This window comes from Podarcis pityusensis, assembly GCF_964106645.2.
Source record: "Podarcis pityusensis genome assembly, chromosome: 9".
NCBI lineage: Eukaryota > Metazoa > Chordata > Lepidosauria > Squamata > Lacertidae > Podarcis > Podarcis pityusensis.
Window position 1 is genome coordinate 58,973,716 of NC_138034.1, and position 21,436 is coordinate 58,995,151.

The 21,436-nt window shown below is 42.8% G+C and overlaps 1 protein-coding gene across 1 annotated transcript in view; it reads right to left on the reverse strand.

Moving 5' to 3' along the window:
* BMPR1B (bone morphogenetic protein receptor type 1B) overlaps nt 1–21,436 on the reverse strand; it is an 87,448-nt gene that overhangs the window by 30,579 nt on the left and 35,433 nt on the right. The window contains exon 2 of the mRNA XM_081020921.1: nt 14,976–15,135. Within this exon, the coding sequence (XP_080877047.1) occupies nt 14,976–15,135 (160 nt within the window). The remainder of the gene's footprint in view (nt 1–14,975; nt 15,136–21,436) is intronic.

Genomic DNA, 21,436 nt, shown 5'->3' on the forward strand with positions numbered 1-21,436 from the left:
CTGTTCTTGAGCCAAGAAAATAAAGCATTCCTTGTGTTTACTACAATGTTGGTAATTTCTTAATCTTAAACTTCCACATCTCCTCTTGCAGGAATGGCAACTAGGAGAGCAGCTGGCGCATTGAAAGCGGATGATGATGTTAAAGTTTTTGAATTATTGGGGCGGGGGGAGAAACATCCTATCAATATGTTCACAGATGATGGCTATTTCTTTCTGATCCTGAAACCTCATTACCTGCTGTTATGGACCAACTTGCTGTAAATGGCAAGATATCTGGGTTCACTGTTAACTTCACCAAATCTTAAGATCAATTCCGATGCACACCCCATCAAACCTACAACAGCACTGGCACAAGACAACTGGCCTGAAACTCTGTAAGACCAACTTTAAATACCTGGGAGTGAATATACCTAAGAATCTAAACCAGTGGGATTATACAAACTCAGACAAATCAAAAGTGCTTTACAGCTCCAGCTGCTCTTTTTATTTCTTTTCTGTACAATTAACTAAGTTCTGTTTTGGGTATTTTTTTGTCACTTGAAATTAAAAATCAATTTTCAAAAACCAGAAATGTGAAGTAAAAAATGGGGTGGGGGGGTGGGGAGTCGGGGAAGTGAGAGAGCAGCTGGGGAAACCCCAGCCAGCTACGTCCAAGGATGGGCAAAATATCTGTATAACCAGATTCCTAAGACTGGTACCTTAAATATTTGAATCCTGAAAACTTAAGCTACACAAACACCATACATTGAAAGCACATTTGTTTTTTTAAAATGATGTTTATTGGGGGAAAAAAAATTTTTTAAGTTACAAAAGAAAAACAAAGTAGAAAAAGAGAAAAACAAGCCAACCATACATATACAAATTCAAAATAAGAGAGAAAAAAAAACAAAAATACACAAACATTTAAAAACATTTAAAAACAAATCCATTATTCTCAACTCCTCAACTATCATTACCCTCTTTCCTTGACCTCCTCCTCCTCCCCTTCCTTGTATCCTGGTTGTTAATTGTCACAGCAAATCCTTTCCATATTTCATAATATTCTGTCATTACATTACCTTAAACTATTTTAATCTTATCTTACTATAAAAAACCTTGAAACTTAAAACTTAATCTCATTTTTACCAACTTCTCATAACCATAATATTCTTGCATAATTCTTTAAACATTTTTACTAAAGCCAAGTAATTTCATTCCAACATTTTTCTAACATTCATCAATTTTGTAAAACAGTCCTAGTAGTGAAAAAGAGAAATAAAAACAAATCCAATCTTCATCCAGCGTCCCTTCCTCCTGGTCCCGGGTTTTGTCAGTCCTTGTTATCCCATCAATCTGGCACATTAACCTGGTATACTAATATCCGAGGCCCTTAAGTCTCTTCCGTGTCCCTTCCGCAGCTCTTCTTCATATTTGTAACTGTATTTTCCCTTGTCTCCTGCTCGTTTCACTCGTGGGAACTCCAGCTTAGCAATATTTTTGACCCTTCTCGACAGATCAGCCCCTTTTCCATAATCGACACTAAATTCCATGTGGTATTTAAAAACATGTTTCAAAATCCCTCCAAAATTGAGAGCCCCCACAATCCCAAACATCTCACGGCCCATTGCCAGACTTGAAAAGTCCAAACATCCCTGCATAGGAGGGTCTATCCAACCCCCTATTTCCAAACCAAACCAAACTTTTTCTTTCCAAATCTGGCTTTTTCCAAGTTCATTTGTCAAATCCAAAAGTTCATATTCCTGTTGGGCCTGTTCTGTCAGGGCACACTCCTGATTTAATTCCTGGGTGGGCTCCACATATTTTCCCACTGCCTGTTCAAAATTTCCCACTGCCTGTTCAAAATTTCTAATCGAATCAGCCATCAAATTCGTCTTCTCATGTAGCTGTTCCAGTAGGGCATTTGTTTTATAGAAAGCACACAACAGAGCTTCTGAATACATTGTCCTGAAGGTCAGATGTCTATTCCCACGATTGTAATCTGTAACAGCTGCCAGCTCCCAGGAGTTGGTTACAGTCTCCCTCTAGGGGGAAAACTTCTATTTAATCTTTCTTTTAAAGACAAGTCTAGGAACAGAGTTTCCTTTTTTCAGATATTTTGTCAATATTTGTTCCTTTAAGGTGCGAAAGGAAACAATGGAATCATAAAACCCACTGACAAATACCCCTTCCTCTTGGTTCATGTGGGAACCAATGACACTGCAAGCAATAGCCTCCAGAAGATCAAAAGAGACTACGAGGCTCTGGGCAGGAAATTGAAGCAATTAAATGCACAAATTGTGATCTCATCTGTCCTCCCAGTTGAACGACGTGGCCCAGGGAGAGAGGGGAAAATAGTGGAAGTGAACAGCTGGCTTCGCAAATGGTGTAAACAGGAACGGTTTGGATTCTTAGATCACGGACTGCAGTTTCTTGAAGATGGACTTCTGGCAAGCGATGGGCTGCACCTCACAACGGTTGGGAGAAATGTTTTTGCCAAAAATCTCAGAAACCTCATCAGGAGGGCTTTAAACTGACTAATGTGGGGGAGACAGACAGTGCTCCTGAAGGTAGGAGTCTATCAATTGATGAAGATGATCATCCAAATGTCATAGACCAAATGGAGCAAACAGCACACAGACCTAATGGTGGGAGGAAAAAATCCTTAAATAAGAGACACGGGGGAATGAGTAATGGACTTCAATGTCTGTACACTAATGCGCAAAGCATGGGAAATAAACAAGATGAGCTTGAGCTCTTGGTACAGCAAACTAAATATGACATAATAGGCATCACTGAAACCTGGTGGGATAAGTCCCACGATTGGAATGTAATAATGGGGGGATACAATCTATTTCAGAGAAACAGACCAGACAAGAAAGGAGGAGGAGTGGCGTTATATGTCAGGGATGTGTATACCTGTGAAGAGATCCAAGATTTAGAACCTCAAAGCCAAAGTGAGAGCATTTGGGTCAAAATTAAGGGAGAGAAGAATAACAGTGACCTCATTGTGGGAGTTTACTATAGATCCCCAAGCCAAACGGAGGACATAGATGATGCCTTCCTGGAACAGATGGCCAAGCATGCAAAAGGAAGGGAGATAGTAGTAATGGGGGACTTCAATTACCCGGATATTTGTTGGATGTCAAACTCAGCCAAGAGCATAAGGTCAAACAGATTCCTCACTGGCCTTGCAGACAACTTCATTGTCCAGAAAGTGGGAGAAGCAACAAGAGGAACAGCCATTTTAGATCTGGTCCTAACCAATGTTGATGACCTGGTTAGTGGGGTAGAAGTGGAAGGATCATTAGGCGCGAGTGATCATGCTCTTCTGAAGTTTACTATACAGCGGAAAGGAGCAGCCAAGCATACTAGGACTCAATTTCTTGACTTTAAGAAAGCTGACTTCATAAAACTTAGGGAAGTGCTGGGTGAGATCCCATGGACAGTAATACTAAAAAGAAAGGGAGTTCATGATGGCTGGGAGTTTGTTAAGAGGGAGATACTAAAAGCACAACGTCAGGCAATACCAATGAGACAGAAACATGGAAGGTGCCTAAAGAAGCCAGGGTGGCTATCTAAAGAACTTTTAACTGAGTTAAGATTTTAAAAGGATGTGTACAAAAAATGGAAAAGGGGGGAAACCACCAAAGAGGAATTCAAACAAATAGCCAGCACGTGTAGACACAAAGTCAGAAAAGCTAAAGCACAGAATGAACTCAGGCTTGCTAGAGAGGTTAAAAGCAACAAAAAAGGCTTTTATGGGTATGTCAGTAGCAAAAGGAAGAACAAAGAAACAGTGGGGTCACTCAGAGGAGAAGATGGTGAAATGCAAACAGGGGACACAGAAAGGGCTGAACTCCTCAATGCCTTCTTTGCCTCAGTCTTCTCCGATAAAGAAAACAATGCCCGACCTGAAGAATTTGGAGCAAATGATTCAGCAAAGGAAACACAGCCCAGAATAACTAAGGAGATAGTACAAGAATACTTGGCTAGTTTAGATGTATTCAAGTCTCCAGGGCCAGATGAACTGCATCCAAGAGTATTAAAAGAACTGGCAGATGTGATCTCAGAACCACTGGCAGTCATCTTTGAGAATTCCTGGAGAACGGGCGAAGTCCCGGCAGACTGGAGGAGGGCAAATGTTGTCCCTATTTTCAAAAAGGGGAAAAGAGAGGACCCAAATAATTACCGCCCAGTCAGTCTGACATCAATACCAGGGAAGATTCTGGAGCAGATCATTAAGCAAACAGTCTGTGAGCACCTAGAAAGGAATGCTGTGATCACCAATAGTCAGCATGGATTTCTGAAAAATAAGTCATGTCAGACTAACCTGATCTCGTTTTTTGACAGAATTACAAGCCTGGTAGATGAAGGGAACGCAGTGGATGTAGCCTACCTTGATTTCGGCAAGGCATTTGACAAGGTGCCTCATGATATTCTTGTTAAGAAGCTGGTAAAATGTGGTCTTGACTATGCTACCACTCAGTGGATTTGTAACTGGCTGACTGACCGAACCCAAAGGGTGCTCATCAATGGTTCCTCTTCATCCTGGAGAAGAGTGACTAGTGGGGTGCCACAGGGTTCTGTCTTGGGCCCGGTCTTATTCAACATCTTTATCAACGACTTGGATGATGGACTCAAGGGCATCCTGATCAAATTTGCAGATGACACCAAATTGGGAGGGGTGGCTAACACCCCAGAGGACAGGATCACACTTCAAAACGACCTTGACAGATTAGAGAACTGGGCCAAAACAAACAAGATGAATTTTAACAGGGAGAAATGTAAAGTATTGCACTTGGGCAAAAAAAATGAGAGGCACAAATACAAGATGGGTGACACCTGGCTTGAGAGCAGTACATGTGAAAAGGATCTAGGAGTCTTGGTTGACCACAAACTTGACATGAGCCAACAGTGTGACGTGGCAGCTAAAAAAGCCAATGCAATTCTGGGCTGCATCAATAGGAGTATAGCATCTAGATCAAGGGAAGTAATAGTGCCACTGTATTCTGCTCTGGTCAGACCTCACCTGGAGTACTGTGTCCAGTTCTGGGCACCACAGTTCAAGAAGGACATTGACAAACTGGAACGTGTCCAGAGGAGGGCAACCAAAATGGTCAAAGGCCTGGAAACGATGCCTTATGAGGAACGGCTAAGGGAGCTGGGCATGTTTAGCCTGGAGAAGAGGAGGTTAAGGGGTGATATGATAGCCATGTTCAAATATATAAAAGGATGTCACATAGAGGAGGGAGAAAGGTTGTTTTCTGCTGCTCCAGAGAAGCGGACACGGAGCAATGGATCCAAACTACAAGAAAGAAGATTCCACCTAAACATTAGGAAGAACTTCCTGACAGTAAGAGCTGTTCGACAGTGGAATTTGCTGCCAAGGAGTGTGGTGGAGTCTCCTTCTTTGGAGGTCTTTAAGCAGAGGCTTGACAACCATATGTCAGGAGTGCTCTGATGGTGTTTCCTGCTTGGCAGGGGGTTGGACTCGATGGCCCTTGTGGTCTCTTCCAACTCTATGATTCTATTATTCTATGATTCTATGATTCTATAATGGAATCACTATGTTTCTCTTCTTTTAGCTATCTGTCAAAAGCGTTTGTCTCTGGTCAATGAGCTTCAAACGTCAGTCCTGACACCCCGCTCCAGGGTCAGGACGATGGAAAGTTACTTTACTTTAAACTCACTTCTGCAGGTTTAAACAGTCCAGAAAAGATCCCCCTTCTTCTCCTGCTGCTGAAGGGGGGTTCAACAATTTTAAATGATGAAAGCCAATCCTTTAAAAGCGATTTTCTGAGCTCTAGTTTACGTTGTCTTTGCTTTATTCTGTCTACAAAGAAACGGAAGGCTGACTTCCTGTTTAGACCTTCCCGTTTCAGTACCAAATTGAAATAAATTTTTTAAGTCCAATTCCTTTCTGGTCGCAAGTCCTTATTTAAAGTCCAATTGTTCAAAGTTTAAGTACTCACGGGTGCTTATTTTAGAAGCCAAAGTGTCCCAGGAAAAAGGCGGCGCTCTCCGGCAACGGCTGTGCGGCTTCGCTCCACGGAAATAGCAGTTGACTCACAGCACCGCGCCACTTCCCCCTCTTCACTTCGGAGCCCGTTAGTGGGTTCCTTTGCGGGTTGGGGGGGCGCTAAGGGTGCCCGCCGAGTCCCATGGTCACAGGCTTCATCCGCCTGTGATTTTTAAAAGGGTCCCCGCTTCGCCGTAGCGGAAAAGACCCGTTTCGCGCGGAGCTAGTCCCTCCAATTCAGAGGGAGTCCGCCATTGCCGATGGCGCCACCCTGGAAGTCCATTGAAAGCACATTTGCACCCACCAAAGAATTGTGAGGACTTCAGTTTGTTAATTAATAATAATAATAATAATAATAATAATAATAATAATTTATTTATACCCTATCCATCTGGCTGGGTTTCCCCAGCCACTCTGGGTGGCTTCCAACAAAAGAGTAAAAATACATTAAAACATCAATCATTAAAAACCTTAAAAACAGGGCTGCCTTCAGATGTCTTCTAAACGTCAGATCATTGCTAATTTCTTTGACATCTGATGGGAGGGCGTTCCACAGGGTGGGCGCCCTGTGTTGTGTTAAGGGTGTTGGGAACTGTAGCTCCGTGAGAGGTATACCATCATTCCCAGGATCCTATTCCTTTTTGGGGGAGGTGTGTTTAAATGTATGGTGTATGTGCAGTTTTGGTACAACTGACCTTTTCTGAAACATTAGCGATTTCTGTAGAGCAAAGAAGCAGGCAATTCCTAATTACTCCTACTGTGCTCTAATGCAATGTATTTGGGTAATTCGAGTAAGACAATTGTCCTTCTGGGTACCAACCATTATGACTTCATTGCTCAGGCTCAGGAAAAGAATGATAGGAAGCACTGCCAAGAAGAGACGGAAAGGCATCCATTAGGGTGGGATATTATATTATGTTACATTTTGTTTAATTGCATGGTGCCATTCATCCATATCAACAAGCAAGGATAATTGAGGGATACAGTGAAAAACAATGGATAACAATTAACTTCTTTAAAAAAAACCAAAAACAATGAATGACACAATCAACTAATGGTTGCCAATGAAGTTTTGACAATGAGCTTCTCCAAGAGGAGAAAGATAAGGACTTTCACAAAGAACACTCCTGTTTACGAACGATTCGGTTTACGAACTCCACAAAACCGGATGTAGTGTCCAGGTTTGCGAACTTTACCTCAGTCTAAGAACGGAATCTGAATGGTGGAAGGGCACCGGTGGCGGGAAGCCCCATTAGGGAAAGTGCGCCTCAGTTTAAGACCAGTTTCGGTTTAAGAACAGACTTCCAGAACGGATTAAGTTAGTAAACCGAGGCACCACTGTATCAGATGAAGAAACAGGAGTAGGTAATCAGGTATCACACAGATGCCCTAGACTACAATTTCCATCAGCTTCCCCCATCATGGCCAATACTTAGGAGTGATGAGATCTATGGTGCAGAACACTTGAAGGGAACCAAACTGTCAGCCTCTGAAGCAGCGCAAAGAGAGAGAGGAACAAATGCTGGGCAGAAATCCACCAATGATAAGCATCTCTGAACTGCAAATAAAGTCAGGCAGGAGCTTTGAATCATAGAACTGTAGAGTAGGAAGGGATCCTGTGAGTCATCTAGTCCAACCCCCTGCAATGCAGGAATCTCAACTAAAGCATCCATGGTAGATGGCCATCCAACCTCTGCTTAAAAACCTCTAGTGAAGGAGAGCCCACCACCTCTCATGGGAGTCTGATCCACTGTCGAACAGCTCTTACTGACTGAAAGTTTTGCATAATGTTTAGTCGGAATCTCCTTTCTTGTAACTTAAAGCCATTGATTTGGGTCCTACCCTCCAGAGCAGGAGAGAACAAGCTTGCTCCATCTTCCTGACAGCCCTTGAGATATTTGACAATGGCTATCACATCTCCTCTCAGCCGCATCTTTTCCAACACACAGTCTTCACACAAAGGCTCTATTCTGATGGCATGACAACCGGTAGATTCTTGTCTGCTGCAGCCTTCATCTGCCTTCACAGCCTTCATCTGCTTGTTATCTTCTGCGCATTCTGCTGTTGAGGACTTCTTGGATCATTCTTTGTCTAGCTTCTCCCCCTTGACCTTACCACCTTGGGTAACCCTACTGGGAGTACAAGACTCCTGCGGCCTTTGCTCACAAGGATCATAGGGACGTGCAAGCCCACTCACTACGACAAGGTGATGATCCAGCAAGTGAGCTAGGATATGCAACCAGGATGAGACAGGAGGGGAGGGATATGAGTTCATTCTCAAATCATGGTTTATAGGACTGTTATATCTAAACTGCCTGATCTTCAAATAAAAAAATGCCCACACTTTTTTTAAGCTTCAAGAGAGCAAGTGGAGAAGAGACAAAATATAAACATGTTACTTAAACCTCAACCCATATTTTGCATCATGTTCTATTACAGTGCGGCTTTTGCATGAGATAATTAAGAAAGCAGAAGGTTTGGTGTGTCATGTTTCTCAGCCGAGAGTGAATTTTTACAGCCAAGGAAAACACCTGAAAAAATGTGGTTTGTAACGGAAATGCTGAGAGACGTTGCTGTCAAAGATGCTTTTAATTAAAGATTTGCCCAGTCCAAGGAGCTGATCTTAATGCAGACCTTTACTAAATGTCAAAAGAAAAGGAAGTGGGCCAGCCACTTTGCAGCTGTTTAAGCAGATGTCTTTACTGGAGAAGGGCCCACTTTTTGTACAAGTCACAGCACCTTAACTACTAAATTTGGTCAAAGAACGCCTTTCCCAGCCCAGATATTCAAACAGAATCTCAGGAGGAATTTCCCCTAACAGACTTATACTAGCCATGATGGCTGTGTCCAACCTTAAATATCAGAGGCAGCATGCCTCTGAATATCAGTTACTGGGAATCTTGAATCTTAGAGCTGGAAGGGTTCATGAGGATCATCTAGTCTAGCCCCCCACAATTCAGGAATCCTTCACCCAATGTGGGGTTCAAACCGACAAGTGATGTTACGCTAAGGTCCTGATTGCAGTTTCTAATAGGAATCTGGTTGACAATGAAAGACTAGATGGACGTTTGACCTGATCAGACATGGGTCTTCTCATGTTCTTACTATTCACACATTCATGTAAATGAATTAGGATCTTTGGCCAGCCATTTTAATGGTTATTTTGCATTGTTTTACATTTTATTGTGCTTTGATATACCATTGTGCACAGTCTTAATATTTGATGTGAGGTGACAGTATATATTTTACAAATTTGCCCTTGAATGTTTGAACCAGCTCTCAGTTTCAAGTAATTATGAACCAATGCTGTAATTCAGAAATCGTCTACTCTACAATATATAACACTACCTTATTTTGCAAAATACTTACAGGATATCAGGATGGAGAGAGAATGAATATTTCTTCTACATAGCTGTGCATTCAGGATATGAGGTTGATAGTTTAGATCCAGAATTATATATTCTTTAAACCAGGGGTGAGATATGTGGTCCTTCAGATGTTGTTAGATTACAGCTTTCATCCTGGCTTGAGTTGATGAGAGTTGGGAGTCCAACAACATCTGGACGGCCACAGGTTGCCCACTCTTACTTTCCACCATTCTTAAATTAGCTCTTATGGTTCAGTTTTCCATGTTCATTAGATGAAGAACCCTTCGTCAGACCAGGCACTTTTGACCTGAATCTATACCTCTTACAAATTGTTGTATCAGTAAATTCAATGTAAAGCTGGATGTGTATAAGATCTAACAAGAGAATCCTAACCACATCTACTCAGAAGAAAGTTCTAGTGAACTCACTGGGGGGCTTGCTCCCAGGTAAGCAGGATCAGAACTGCAACCTAAACCACTCCCACTCATAGGTTATATTGTTGCTGTTGTTTATAGACATAACGTTCACATACATTATTCAACCCACTTTCATGGTGGCTTGCCCACACCTAATTGAGATTGCAAATTCCTCAAGGAATGTAGACTGCTGAATGTCAGCAGCCAGTGATATCAGTTGGATATATACAACATCTCTTACAAACCTATCTGATGTACATTTTGGGTGGGGGTAATGTCAGAGTCAAATGGGATGTCAAAGGGACACGGGTGGCACTGTGGGTTAAACCACAGAGCCTAGGACTTGCCGATCAGAAGGTCGGCGGTTCGAATCCCTGCGACGGGGTGAGCTCCCGTTGCTCGGTCCCTGCTCCTGCCAAGCTAGCAGTTCGAAAGCATGTCAAAGTGCTAGTAGATAAATAGGTACCACTTTGGCGGGAAGGTAAACAGCATTTCTGTGTGCAGCTCTGGTTCACCAGAAGTGGCCACATGACCCGGAAGCTGTACGCTGGCTCCCTCGGCCAATAAAGCGAGATGAGTGCTGCAACCCCAGAGTCGGCCACGACTGGACCTAATGGTCAGGGGTACCTCTACCTTTAATGTCAGAGTAATTCAGCTGCTGAACCCATGAAACCAAGTATGAATGTGCTAAGCAGCCAACATCTTTCTTCAGCTGTGTGGGCAACCACATTACATATTGAAGCCTATGGGCATTTAAGAAAGCACACTGAGTCAAACGTTAGTTGCTCTGTATGCAAAACAAAAAACAAAAAAACCCCTATCTGACTCAGTTCCTCTGCTTAGCATAGCCTATCCTTTTATCCTTGGTGGTTAATGTAGATGCCAGTGAACTAATGTAGGCAGAGCCGGCTGACAAATTCACACCCGTTGCAGAACTTTTAGGCGTTGAATGCCTGCAACAGACACCTCCTTCCTCCCATGCTGGAGCCAACTTGAAGGAGGGAAGAGTGGGTGGAGAGAAGAGGTGGGGATATCCCCACAAGCTCAGGGTATCACTGCCTGCCAGCAAGTGACAGACATTCCCATTGCTTTTTTTAAAAAAGGGGGGGAGTGGAGGCATCCCTACACATTCAAGTTGCTGTTGCCTGCCAGCAAGGTGGAGCTGATAGCAGGTGCTTCCCCTTTGGCCCAGGGCAGAGCTTTCATGGATTATGGGGGGGGGGGAGGAGGAGGAGGAGGAGGAGGAGGAGGAGAGTTTGGATTTGATATCCCACTTTATCACTACCCTAAGGAGTCTCAAAGCGGCTAACAATCTCCTTTCCCTTCCTCCCCTACAACAAACACTCTGTGAGGTGAGTGAGGCTGAGAGGCATCAGAGAAATATGGCTAGCCCAAGGTCACCCAGCAGCTGCCATGTGGAGGAGCGGGGAAGCAAACCCGGTTCACCAGATTACGAGTCCATTGCTCTTAACCACTACACCACATTGGGTATGGATGGGTGTGTGGGTGGGTGTGTGAGAGAGCGCTATTCATGTATAATTTTTTGTGAGATATGTAACTGTTGAGAGTGAGTGACGGAGGAAGGCAGGGAGAGAACTCAATGTTTTCTGTGTGCATGTAAGCGAAAAGGGGGGATGTCTGCAAGACAGACATTCAAGGAGAGGTGCCCTTGAATAGAGGGAGAGATCTATGTGTAGCCTGTAAGAGGAAGAGACTAGGAGATACCTATTTATGTGTATGCTGAGTGCATGGGTGCAAGAGGGAGTGTGGCTGACGAAATTGTGGTACAGTACTAGGGAATACTCCATGTTGCTATTGTGTGCGCACGTGCAGAAATATTGTATGATTGCCATAATCAAGACCAGTATGAGTTGGGGCAGGGGGCAAGCAGCAACGACTCTCTCATTTTGTGTTTTTATTTATTTATTTTATTTATATATTGTCCTTCATCACAAGATCTCATGGCAGGTGCTATGCCACACCCCGTAGCGGAAATGTTGTGCTGTACCACGCATCCCACAGTGGCTGTTTTGCGATTGGTGCCCTCAATTTTTAATTCTTTATAACTCAAAGTAATGAACTTCACCTATAAAACATATGAAACATTACTTATTATGTATTTTTAAATGTCAGCTTTTAAAAGTTTGTCACAAATTCAATAGGGAAGGGGGGGCAAGGAAGAAGGGAGCGATGGGAGAGGCATTTTATAATTCATCAAGATATGAGTGCCGGCTCCTCATTTTTACACACACACACAGCACTGCACATACCTGAATAACTATTAAAATGTGTGGTATATGGGGGGGTACCCAAAGAATGTGGCCAGCTCTCCAAAATAAGCCATGCCATGACTGAAACTATATATATTTCAGTTCTTTAAGGAGTGGAGGTACGTTGTGTGTTCTGACAACATCAAAGGTTTCTCATAGAAAGATGTTCATAAAAGCCCGGCAAATAAATGTCTATTTGGAACTCCCCAGGTGCACGACATATTCACAGAGACGGTTAAAGTTTCAAAAGGCTGAGGGGCTAACATAACCTTTACAAGCCTAGGTTTAGGGAACCCTTTCAAAAGGTTTCACCTCTCTTGGAGAAAGGTCCTTGTTAATCAATCAGTCTTCCAAACACCTGTGCACGTAGCCGCCACCTCCTTCAGATACCCTGACAGTATTTACATATCCTTTGTGGTGATGTAAGGTAACAAGGAAACCCAATACCGCAGCCTTGGAAAGCTACCAGAGCCCATGTCATTCATACTGAGCCCAAAACACACACACACACACACACACACACACACACACACAAAACAAATCACCCTTCTTCTGAAATTCAAGGTGCAAAGCAGCCATTTGGGGGACCAAATTACTAGCCAGCCACTTTGCGGCACTTGGAAAAGAGCCAGGCGTATTATGTAACCAAGTAAATATTTGCAGTTGGATAACTTTTAATGTTTGCACTCTTCAGAGTATTTATTCCCCAGACTCAGTACGAAGTAGCACAAAAGGAATAGGTAAGGTTACCACCTTATCTTACATGAGGGCTAGCAAGTGCTAGGAGATCTTAAAAAACACACCAGTGAATGCTTTTTTAAGGCATTAGAAAGATGAGGTCAGAAATAAGTGATCAACAGTTTAAAGCACAATGGCAACCTAAATTTATCTGAACGTAGGAGTATAGCCATAGTGAATTCTGAACTGTATAGTTTGGAAATGAGCAGAATATTTTTTAAACTCACAAATAAAAGCTTAGATTAGTGAAGACAAAATTATAATGAATGGGACTGTGTCAAGGCCTAAACAAAAACTGTCCCCAGTTGTCATTTAGTGCAAGGAAGAAGCTGGCATTGCCCCCCATAGCATGTTCTGTCCCATGCCAAGTAGTGACATGGTGGGGGGTCATTAAGGCTATTGTACAGGAGGAAAACGTTAACTCTTGTCCTCATGGGTGCAATTCTGAAGAGCCCCACAACTGTTCTTTGCAGTAAAAAAAAAACCAAAACAGTGAACCATGCAAGACCAATCTGCCTGCTACAGACTAGCCTGAAGTGCGCAACACCAAAAGGAACCAGTAGAAGTGTAATGTTAATAACGGGGGGTGGGGGTGGAAGGAAATATACATGGATTGCTGGTGCAGGAAACCCAACTTTCATCACATTGGATCTATGGAAATTTTCCAATCAAAGTTCTTACGGCAAATTTTCTTTGTACCACCCTGTGTCCCAAATGCATCATTGCACCTAGAGGCTAATCTTCCCTCGGTAGAATTATGGATCTGGCGTAGGACACTTAACTCTTGGCTTCGCCTAAACTCAAATCCCCCTAGTCTAATATCCCTAGTGCTGCAAGATTGTCACAAGAGCGCCTGGACTAGAATTGTCTATCAAAAACTTCACTCTTGTGGTTTATCACCAAAACAGCTACTCACTTTGGGTTTTAGTAAAGCAAACAGTCTAATTTGTCAGCACCTAAATAATATCAAGTGTCAGAAGAACTTGGCCACAATAAGGAAATTTTGCCCATGGTATACTATTTTCCACCTTCCCATTTCAACTCTCTGGCACCCTATCTGCATAATATAGCAATTCTAAAATATAGACATGCTTTTACTCTCGGCTGTACTTGAGGGATGATTCCAACAGATTCCATACGAAAAAACGCTTATGTCCCTGTGGAGATGGCAGTACCGAATCGGCGCATGCCCTTCTGGCTTGCACTCTTTAAAAAGACTTGAGGAATGAGATTATCACCCCTCTTTTATTGTCTATTCCGGGTCGCCCAACCACTGCCAGTGTCCTTTCTCTTGGCAGATCAAGATGAGCAGGTGACAGCAAAGGTTGCAAGGCTTTTAGCTGTGGCAATCAGAATAAGATCCACTATTTGACTATTGATTCAAAACCCTAAAATGTATTTTATATACAGTGGTACCTCGGGTTACAGATGCTTCAGGTTACAGACACTTCAGGTTACAGACTCCGCTAACCCAGAAATAGTACCTCGGGTTAAGAACTTTGCTTCAGTATGAGAACAGAAATCGTGCTCCGGCGGTGTGGCAGCAGCGGGAGGCTCCATTAGCTAAATTGGTACCTCAGGTTAGGAACAGTTTCAGGTTAAGAACGGACCTCCAGAATGAATTAACTTCTTAACCTGAGGTACCACCCTAATTGACTTTTTATTTCTATTCTTTGTATACCATATTGTTGTTTTATTGCTATGGCCAATGGCTGCCGCAAATAAAGATTCATTCAGTCATTCATCCATCAGCTGGGAAGCTCAGTTGGTTTGAGTGTGGCGATGATAAGGCCAAGGTTGCAGGTTTGATTCCCGTATGGGACAACTGCATATTCCTGCACTGCAGGGGGCTGGACTGAATGACCCTCAGGGTCCCTTCCAATTCTGATTCCATGAAAGCCCTCAGACCATAATATAGCTCACTGTCCTTTTTCCAACAGTGGCCAACTAGATACTTTTGGGAAGCCCACAAGTGGGGAATGTCATCAACAACCCTTTTCCCCATGGTTTTACACCAGCATCATATCGCTGATGCTTCCATTAGCTATCACGGCTAACAGAATTTCAAAGATCTCTCCTTCCAGGCTCTGTCTTCTAAAACCACCTAAGCCAGGTAGCTTTTGGATGCCCCCCCACCACCACTGTGTGGCAGCAGACTCCACAGGTTAATCATTCCCACACTCACCTGCAAGTGTTGTTTTTTGACTCTTCGGGGCAGTAGTGATGGCAATGGCAAAACAGCTTCTTCTGGGGAGGAGATGCTGCTGTGCTCCCGCTATCTTCCTTCCTGGTTTCCATGTTCACCTTCCCGGAACTCCTCAAGGGCCTGCTGTCTAGAAAGTTTGCTGTAAAAGAAACAGAATGAAATAAAACGTAAGTCGCTGGGCAGGAATGGCTGAGAGGGGTTTTCCGAAAGACTTTTAAGGCTTTATCAGCAACTGTTTGCTTGATCATGTGTAGATAGGTACAAAGAAATATAGGACGGTCTCCTACACCAAAAATGACCATTGACACTTCTTGCTCATTAGTGCCTACACTGGCTGGCAGTGGTTTTCTAGGGCATCCCTGTTGTTGTTGTTGTCCTGCTATTCATTTTCATTCATTTATTACACTTCTATGCTGCTTTTCACTCACACGAATCACAAAGCGGCTCACAAACGAATAGCAATAACAGAACATCACAATATGGCATAAATCACGTAGAATAATTGACAAATCAAAAATTACAAATCATCACTAAAACAACCACCTTCCATAAAGCACTATTAACAAAACAACTACAAAAATAGGCTGAACAGCACAAACGTAAGTCGTATTGTAAGATTTACAAAGCAGCGCAACATTCATAACTCGCAAAACAATACAGTGGTACCTCGGGTTAAGTACTTAATTCGTTCTGGAGGTCTGTTCTTAACCTGAAACTGTTCTTAACCTGAAGCACCACCTTAGCCTATGGGCCCTCCTGCTGCTGCCACGCCACCGGAGCACGATTTCTGTTCTCATCCTGAAGCAAAGTTCTTAACCTAAAGCACTATTTCTGGGTTAGCGGAGTCTGTAACCTGAAGTGTATGTAACCTGAAGCGTATGTAACCTGAAGCGTATGTAACCCGAGGTACCACTGTATTAACAACATTAACAAACCAGCAACCAAAAACAAACTAGGCACTGTTGAAATTCACACACACACTTTCCCCACCCCCATGATTCAAAACCTTCCACTCATGCGCCTACACATAATGTCTGTGGCAGCGATTTTTTGTTTTAAAGCCGGCTAGGGCTTGGAGGGTGGGTCAAGACAGGTAGAAACAGCCACTGCCTGATGGTCAGCACAAAGCCTTATTCCCCTTACCTATCATTACTATTACTATTATTCATATCCCACCTTTTTTTCCTGACAGGGACTCAATGCGTCTGACAGCTAAAATAGAAACAGCTAAAAAATACATGGGGAAAAGTAACTTATGCTGGTCTACAACCGCAATAAAGATTTGTTGTTGTTGTTGTTTTGGAAAGTAATCATTAAAAACTTACTAAACCTCAACCCACCAGCCCTTTCTTTAAAAACTGTCATTCTCAAAAATCTGTTGGGACAAGTACCTGCTGTCAGAAAGAAGTACAGCAAGGATGGAGTCAGAATAGCCTCTTTAGGGAGGGACTTCCACAATCTGGGAGGAACCACCAAGAAGGAGAGATGTGTGCTCTCAAGAGTTCATCACATGGCCCCTGGGATACTCTACCAGATACCATAAGATTGCAGGAGAGGATTCATAGTGTTGCAGGACCCATGTTGGAAACGGGTCCATTCTAGCTTCCCCTACTCCATTAGTTTTCTAAGTGTATGGCTGGTGGAAGTGGCTTTCAATGTCTTAAGAACATTCAGATGTGGAAAGCTTCATGTTGATCTGCAGCTAGAAAGGCCTGTAGCATGAGCTATTTCTAAATGCATTGTTTTGCTGGGAAACTTTCGTCCCTTGATACAGGGCACTGTAACAGGTACACTATTCTTCTGGCTTCTTTGGGGGGGGGGTGTTTGGTATTTTAACAATAACAAATTTAGATTTTGAGCACATATTACCTTCAGCCTACAAGCAGCAACTACGATTTGGGTCCAAGCATTTATTTTATACTACTTCTTTCTGGGTGGTGGTGGTGGTGGGGAGTTTTCTCTCTTGCTCTCTCAATTATTTTGGATTAGGATATTTTAAAATCCAGCCTACACAGGGAAATTTAGCTTCAACAGATGTTCACTTTCTGGGTCAGTGGAACAGAGCCTTTTAAAACCAAGTCCCCCTTTTTTCAGCAGATATGCACAAAGCTAGGATTGTGACTGAGTTACATTGTTATTCATGGACAGAGAATGAACTTTTAAAAATGTTCTAGGCAGAGGTTTCAGACATCTGGCTCATGATGCAACAGAGCTAAATAAAATATATTAATAGTAAAGAAGAATAAAAATACCAGCCTTCTTTCATCCACACCATGATACTTTTATAACTAAATTTATCCACCTTCTGGGGCAATTTCATTCTCTCTCTCTCTCTCTCTCTCTCTCTCCCTACACACACACACACACACACACACACACACACAGTCCTCTCTGGCTCTTATTACTTAGTTACGTTGTTATTCATGAACAAACAGTGAACTTTTTAAAATGTTCCAGGCAGAAGTTATAAATAATATACAATAATGTGTAAATAAAATAATTTAGGACAAAGTCCAGCCAAAGTTAGACACATTTTACATCCTGTGAAATTAAATGGGAGAGTTTTAATTGGAAATTAAGTATCTCCCATTTAAATCAATGGGGATCGATACTGTCTCCTATCACAGAATTGTAGAGTTGGAAGAGATCCCAAGGGTAAGTGTAGGAATCTTACACAGAATATTATTATTATTGCATTCCTGAAAAAATACCATATTGTTGAACAATTTTCAGTCGCTGAAGTATTTCCTTCTATTATACAATATCAGGAAGTACCCGGCTGCAGTGCTGAATGCACGAGAGCACAACCAACAGCCTGATTATATCTGAACAAGTCAAATTACATCCTAAAAAATGACTGCTTTTATGGGAAAGGGAAATATTAACTGCTTTAACTCCCTATATTTTTCAGGCATCAGATAAAGGAATTTCCACAGGATATTGTTGGCAACCAATCAGTGACAGAACAGCAGCACAGAAGGAAAGTGCAATAAATTATCCCTCTGAAACCACAGCCACAGCCTACTGTATAAAGCAGTTCTGAGAGGGACAGTAAAATAAAAAAATTCACTGATAAGGTTTCACTGGCAACGAACATGTGCTGAATAAGGAATGGGCTAGCTACCTCTCCACAGTTCATGGAATGATAAAACTGGGAAGCAGTCTTAAGAAAGGCACCTTATATCAGATATTCAAAATGAAAATTTAGGTTAGGAATTTTATTTTTAAAATCTGTCCTCCATTTAGCAAATGGAATGCTAGGGGTTCAGGCGCTTAACTCAGGGTCCGTGTTTCCTGTTCATAATGAGGCATAGCAGAGACTGTGGTGTCTTTACGATATATGGTTTATACACAACCTGAGACTACGGCGGAGGGATTCACAGCATTACTACTACAAGAGGGTCTTGCTTCTCCCATGGGTGCAGCCTTGGATTCAAGCAGAAATCAACCACTGAACTCTAACCTCCAGCTTTCAACCTTTAACCAGCCTGCAACCTTCTTTTCTCAAGATCACATCACAGCCAACTCAAACTCCAATTTGAACTTTGCCTTCGTCTTCTATCTAAGAGTTGGAAGAGGGATCCCACCCACTTGCCATCTTATCCCTTTGCTTTCTCAATGGGCCATCACCTTTCCTTTGTTTTCCTAATGGCTCATCTCCCAGGCGATTGTGTCATGAGGAAACTAGCCCAACTTATTTAGCTTTGAACATTTGCTTGGTACAGGGATTAAGTGTCTGGCACCCACAAACTCTTAACAGTGTGTGTGTGTGTGTGTGTGTGTGTGTGTGTAAGTCCTACATGGGTTTTTTTGGGGGGGGAGCAGGCATCAGAAGGAGAGTGGTTGTGTGCATCAGTTTGATATGGAACCTGTTTCAGTGGCAGAAAATGTGTCTAAAGGAAATGGTAATTAAATACAACACATAGAACAACAATAATAAACCTGCGGTCAAGGAGCAACACTATGTAATTTGCTCAATCAATTAAAACAGTACAAACACATTTATGCTTTTCAGAAATGCACAACAGCTGTTAAGCTTCGCTGTGGTGGAAGCACTTTGACTTCTGAATCTTCCAACTAGAATACAGAGGAATCCATTTGGTCTTTTGGCAGCAAGCCACAAATTTCAGAGGAGGGAAAGCCCTGCCTTTGATTAGGGAAAAAAAATGCTGTGTCAACTATCTACTAACTGCACTGCACTTGATCTTAGCCAAAAGACCAAGAAGCAACAGATTCATCCATTCCTAGATGCGGGTAAAGGTAAAGGTACCCCTGACCGTTAGGTCCAGTTGCAGACAACTCTGGGGTTGCATGCTCATCTCACTCTATAGGCCGAGGGAGCCGGCATCTGTCCGCAGACAGCTTCCAGGTCATGTGGCCAGCATGACTAAGCTGCTTCTGGTGAACCAGAGCAGTGCACAGAAACGCTGTTTACCTTCTCACCGGAGCAGTACCTATTTATCTACTTGCACTTTGACATGCTTTCGAACTGCTAGGTTGGCAGGAGCAGGGACCAAGCAACAGGAGCTCACGGGGATTTGAACCGCCGACCTTCTGACTGGCAAGCCCTAGGCTCTGTGGTTTAGACCACAGCACCAACTGTGTCCCTCCTAGATGTGGGTGGGAAGGGAATAACCTATACAAGATTCTATTTCTGCTTTTACACACGCAAACATTTCCCTTTAACTTCTCTTATCAGCTGAGCCTGACCACTTGCGCATATAAGCTGATTCATGAGGACTGTTCAGACATTGCTTGGTCTTTTTAACGAGGAAAAAGCGGGAGGTCTTGGGTTTCTAGGTTTCCTTCCCCATCCCTCTACTGTTCGCTCATCACAGGAGGGAAAACAACAAATGCATTGGGAGAGCCAACATTTGTTTGAATGTGGGATCTTCTTGACCCACAAAGTAATGTCTACAAGGACATCAGGCTTCATGTGCCCCAACTGTCCTTATTCCCTCTGTCCCTTAGAAAATCACTAGCCCAATTCAAGAACTCAGCCTGACCACAGGAGGGTTAATTGTGTGGCCCCACCCCAATGTCCCCTGCACACAAGGCACACTCTCTCCTCCTGTCCTTCATGTGCTTAGCATAAAAGCCTGAAGGCGGCTTCTAACTCTGTTCAGCTGAACATGGCTAGAGACCTTCCATGTGATTGGGAAATCTGTGCTATTTGGAGGTTTCTAACCGCTCAATGTGCAAAGGACTCAGAAGGGCTCAGGTGAATGGGGACACTTTGGGTAGGGCCTGTGTGAAAATACAGAAATGCAAGGCGATGTGCACAATAACATCATCTTAGCCCCACAGGTAGTAGCCCTTCAATTAAATGGCATTCTCCGGTCATGTGTGCCCAGACCTGATCCTTTGTAAAAAGCCACTGAACCTCTCCCCTACCCCTGCAAAGACGATAAACTCAAAAGCTCATTCTTCCTCATTTTCCCCCTTCCCTAAAGTATTCTGTAAAGGTTGGGGGGGGGGGTTGGTTTTTTTAAAAAGCTGACCTATTCTACTTACATTCAATTTCCGTAGGCTTGTTATATCCTTGCCAGATTCCTCCCTTGGAGGAGAACCATGCGACAAAGCAGTAAACTACGGCTGCTAAGGGGCTTCCATTAACAAAACAGAGCTCCGTATGTTGGGTTAATCCTGCACCTGTGATCTGTTATTCAGCAGTTAAGAAATGCAACCCAGGCTGTCGTTGCCCTAATGCAGTTCAGCTGTTGCCCCTACCCCACTGGGCCCCTAGAATTCTCTTTGATTGTATAGTTGGCAAGCAAGAAATAGTCCAACCAGGCACAGAACTACATGAAGGGAAAGGGGAAAGGAAAAGGAAAGCCTCACATTAGAGAGAATGGTTGGCTTTCTGCTCATTCACCATTCCTTACCATTTCCAGATGGGTTAAAAGCTTCTCATTGAACTTACATGTGAACTGTTGCACTGCAGCTTTTAAAGTCCAGAGCTCTTTTTTTTTTTTTTTTTTGCCAAAGGAAATTTGTCTGATTGTTTTTTAAGTGGCATTTTTATAGTGCTTACATAAGAGTATGATATACCAAGGTGTGTGGCAATATTAGTCAGTGCTAATACTCAACAAGAATAACACTCTGCACAGCACTTAGAAATATTTTCAATATATTAAAAGAAATTAAATAACCCTCCTTAAAATGATCGTAATAAATTACAAACAAAAATTGGTATATTTTGATTCTGTTTTTCAGTGTTACATGAACAGATTCCAAACAGTAATGCAGGACCTAACTAGGATGACTCCTTCACTCATTGGATATGAACTATGGACACATCCATCTATACCAGTATGACTCTTTAGCCAAGAGATAAAAGGTAAAGAAGGAAGTGGATATGTAGATTCCTTTTATTCCTGCAGGCATAATTCTCCCAATGCATTTATGCAGGGGTTTTTTGTCCTCATAGCTGACCCTGT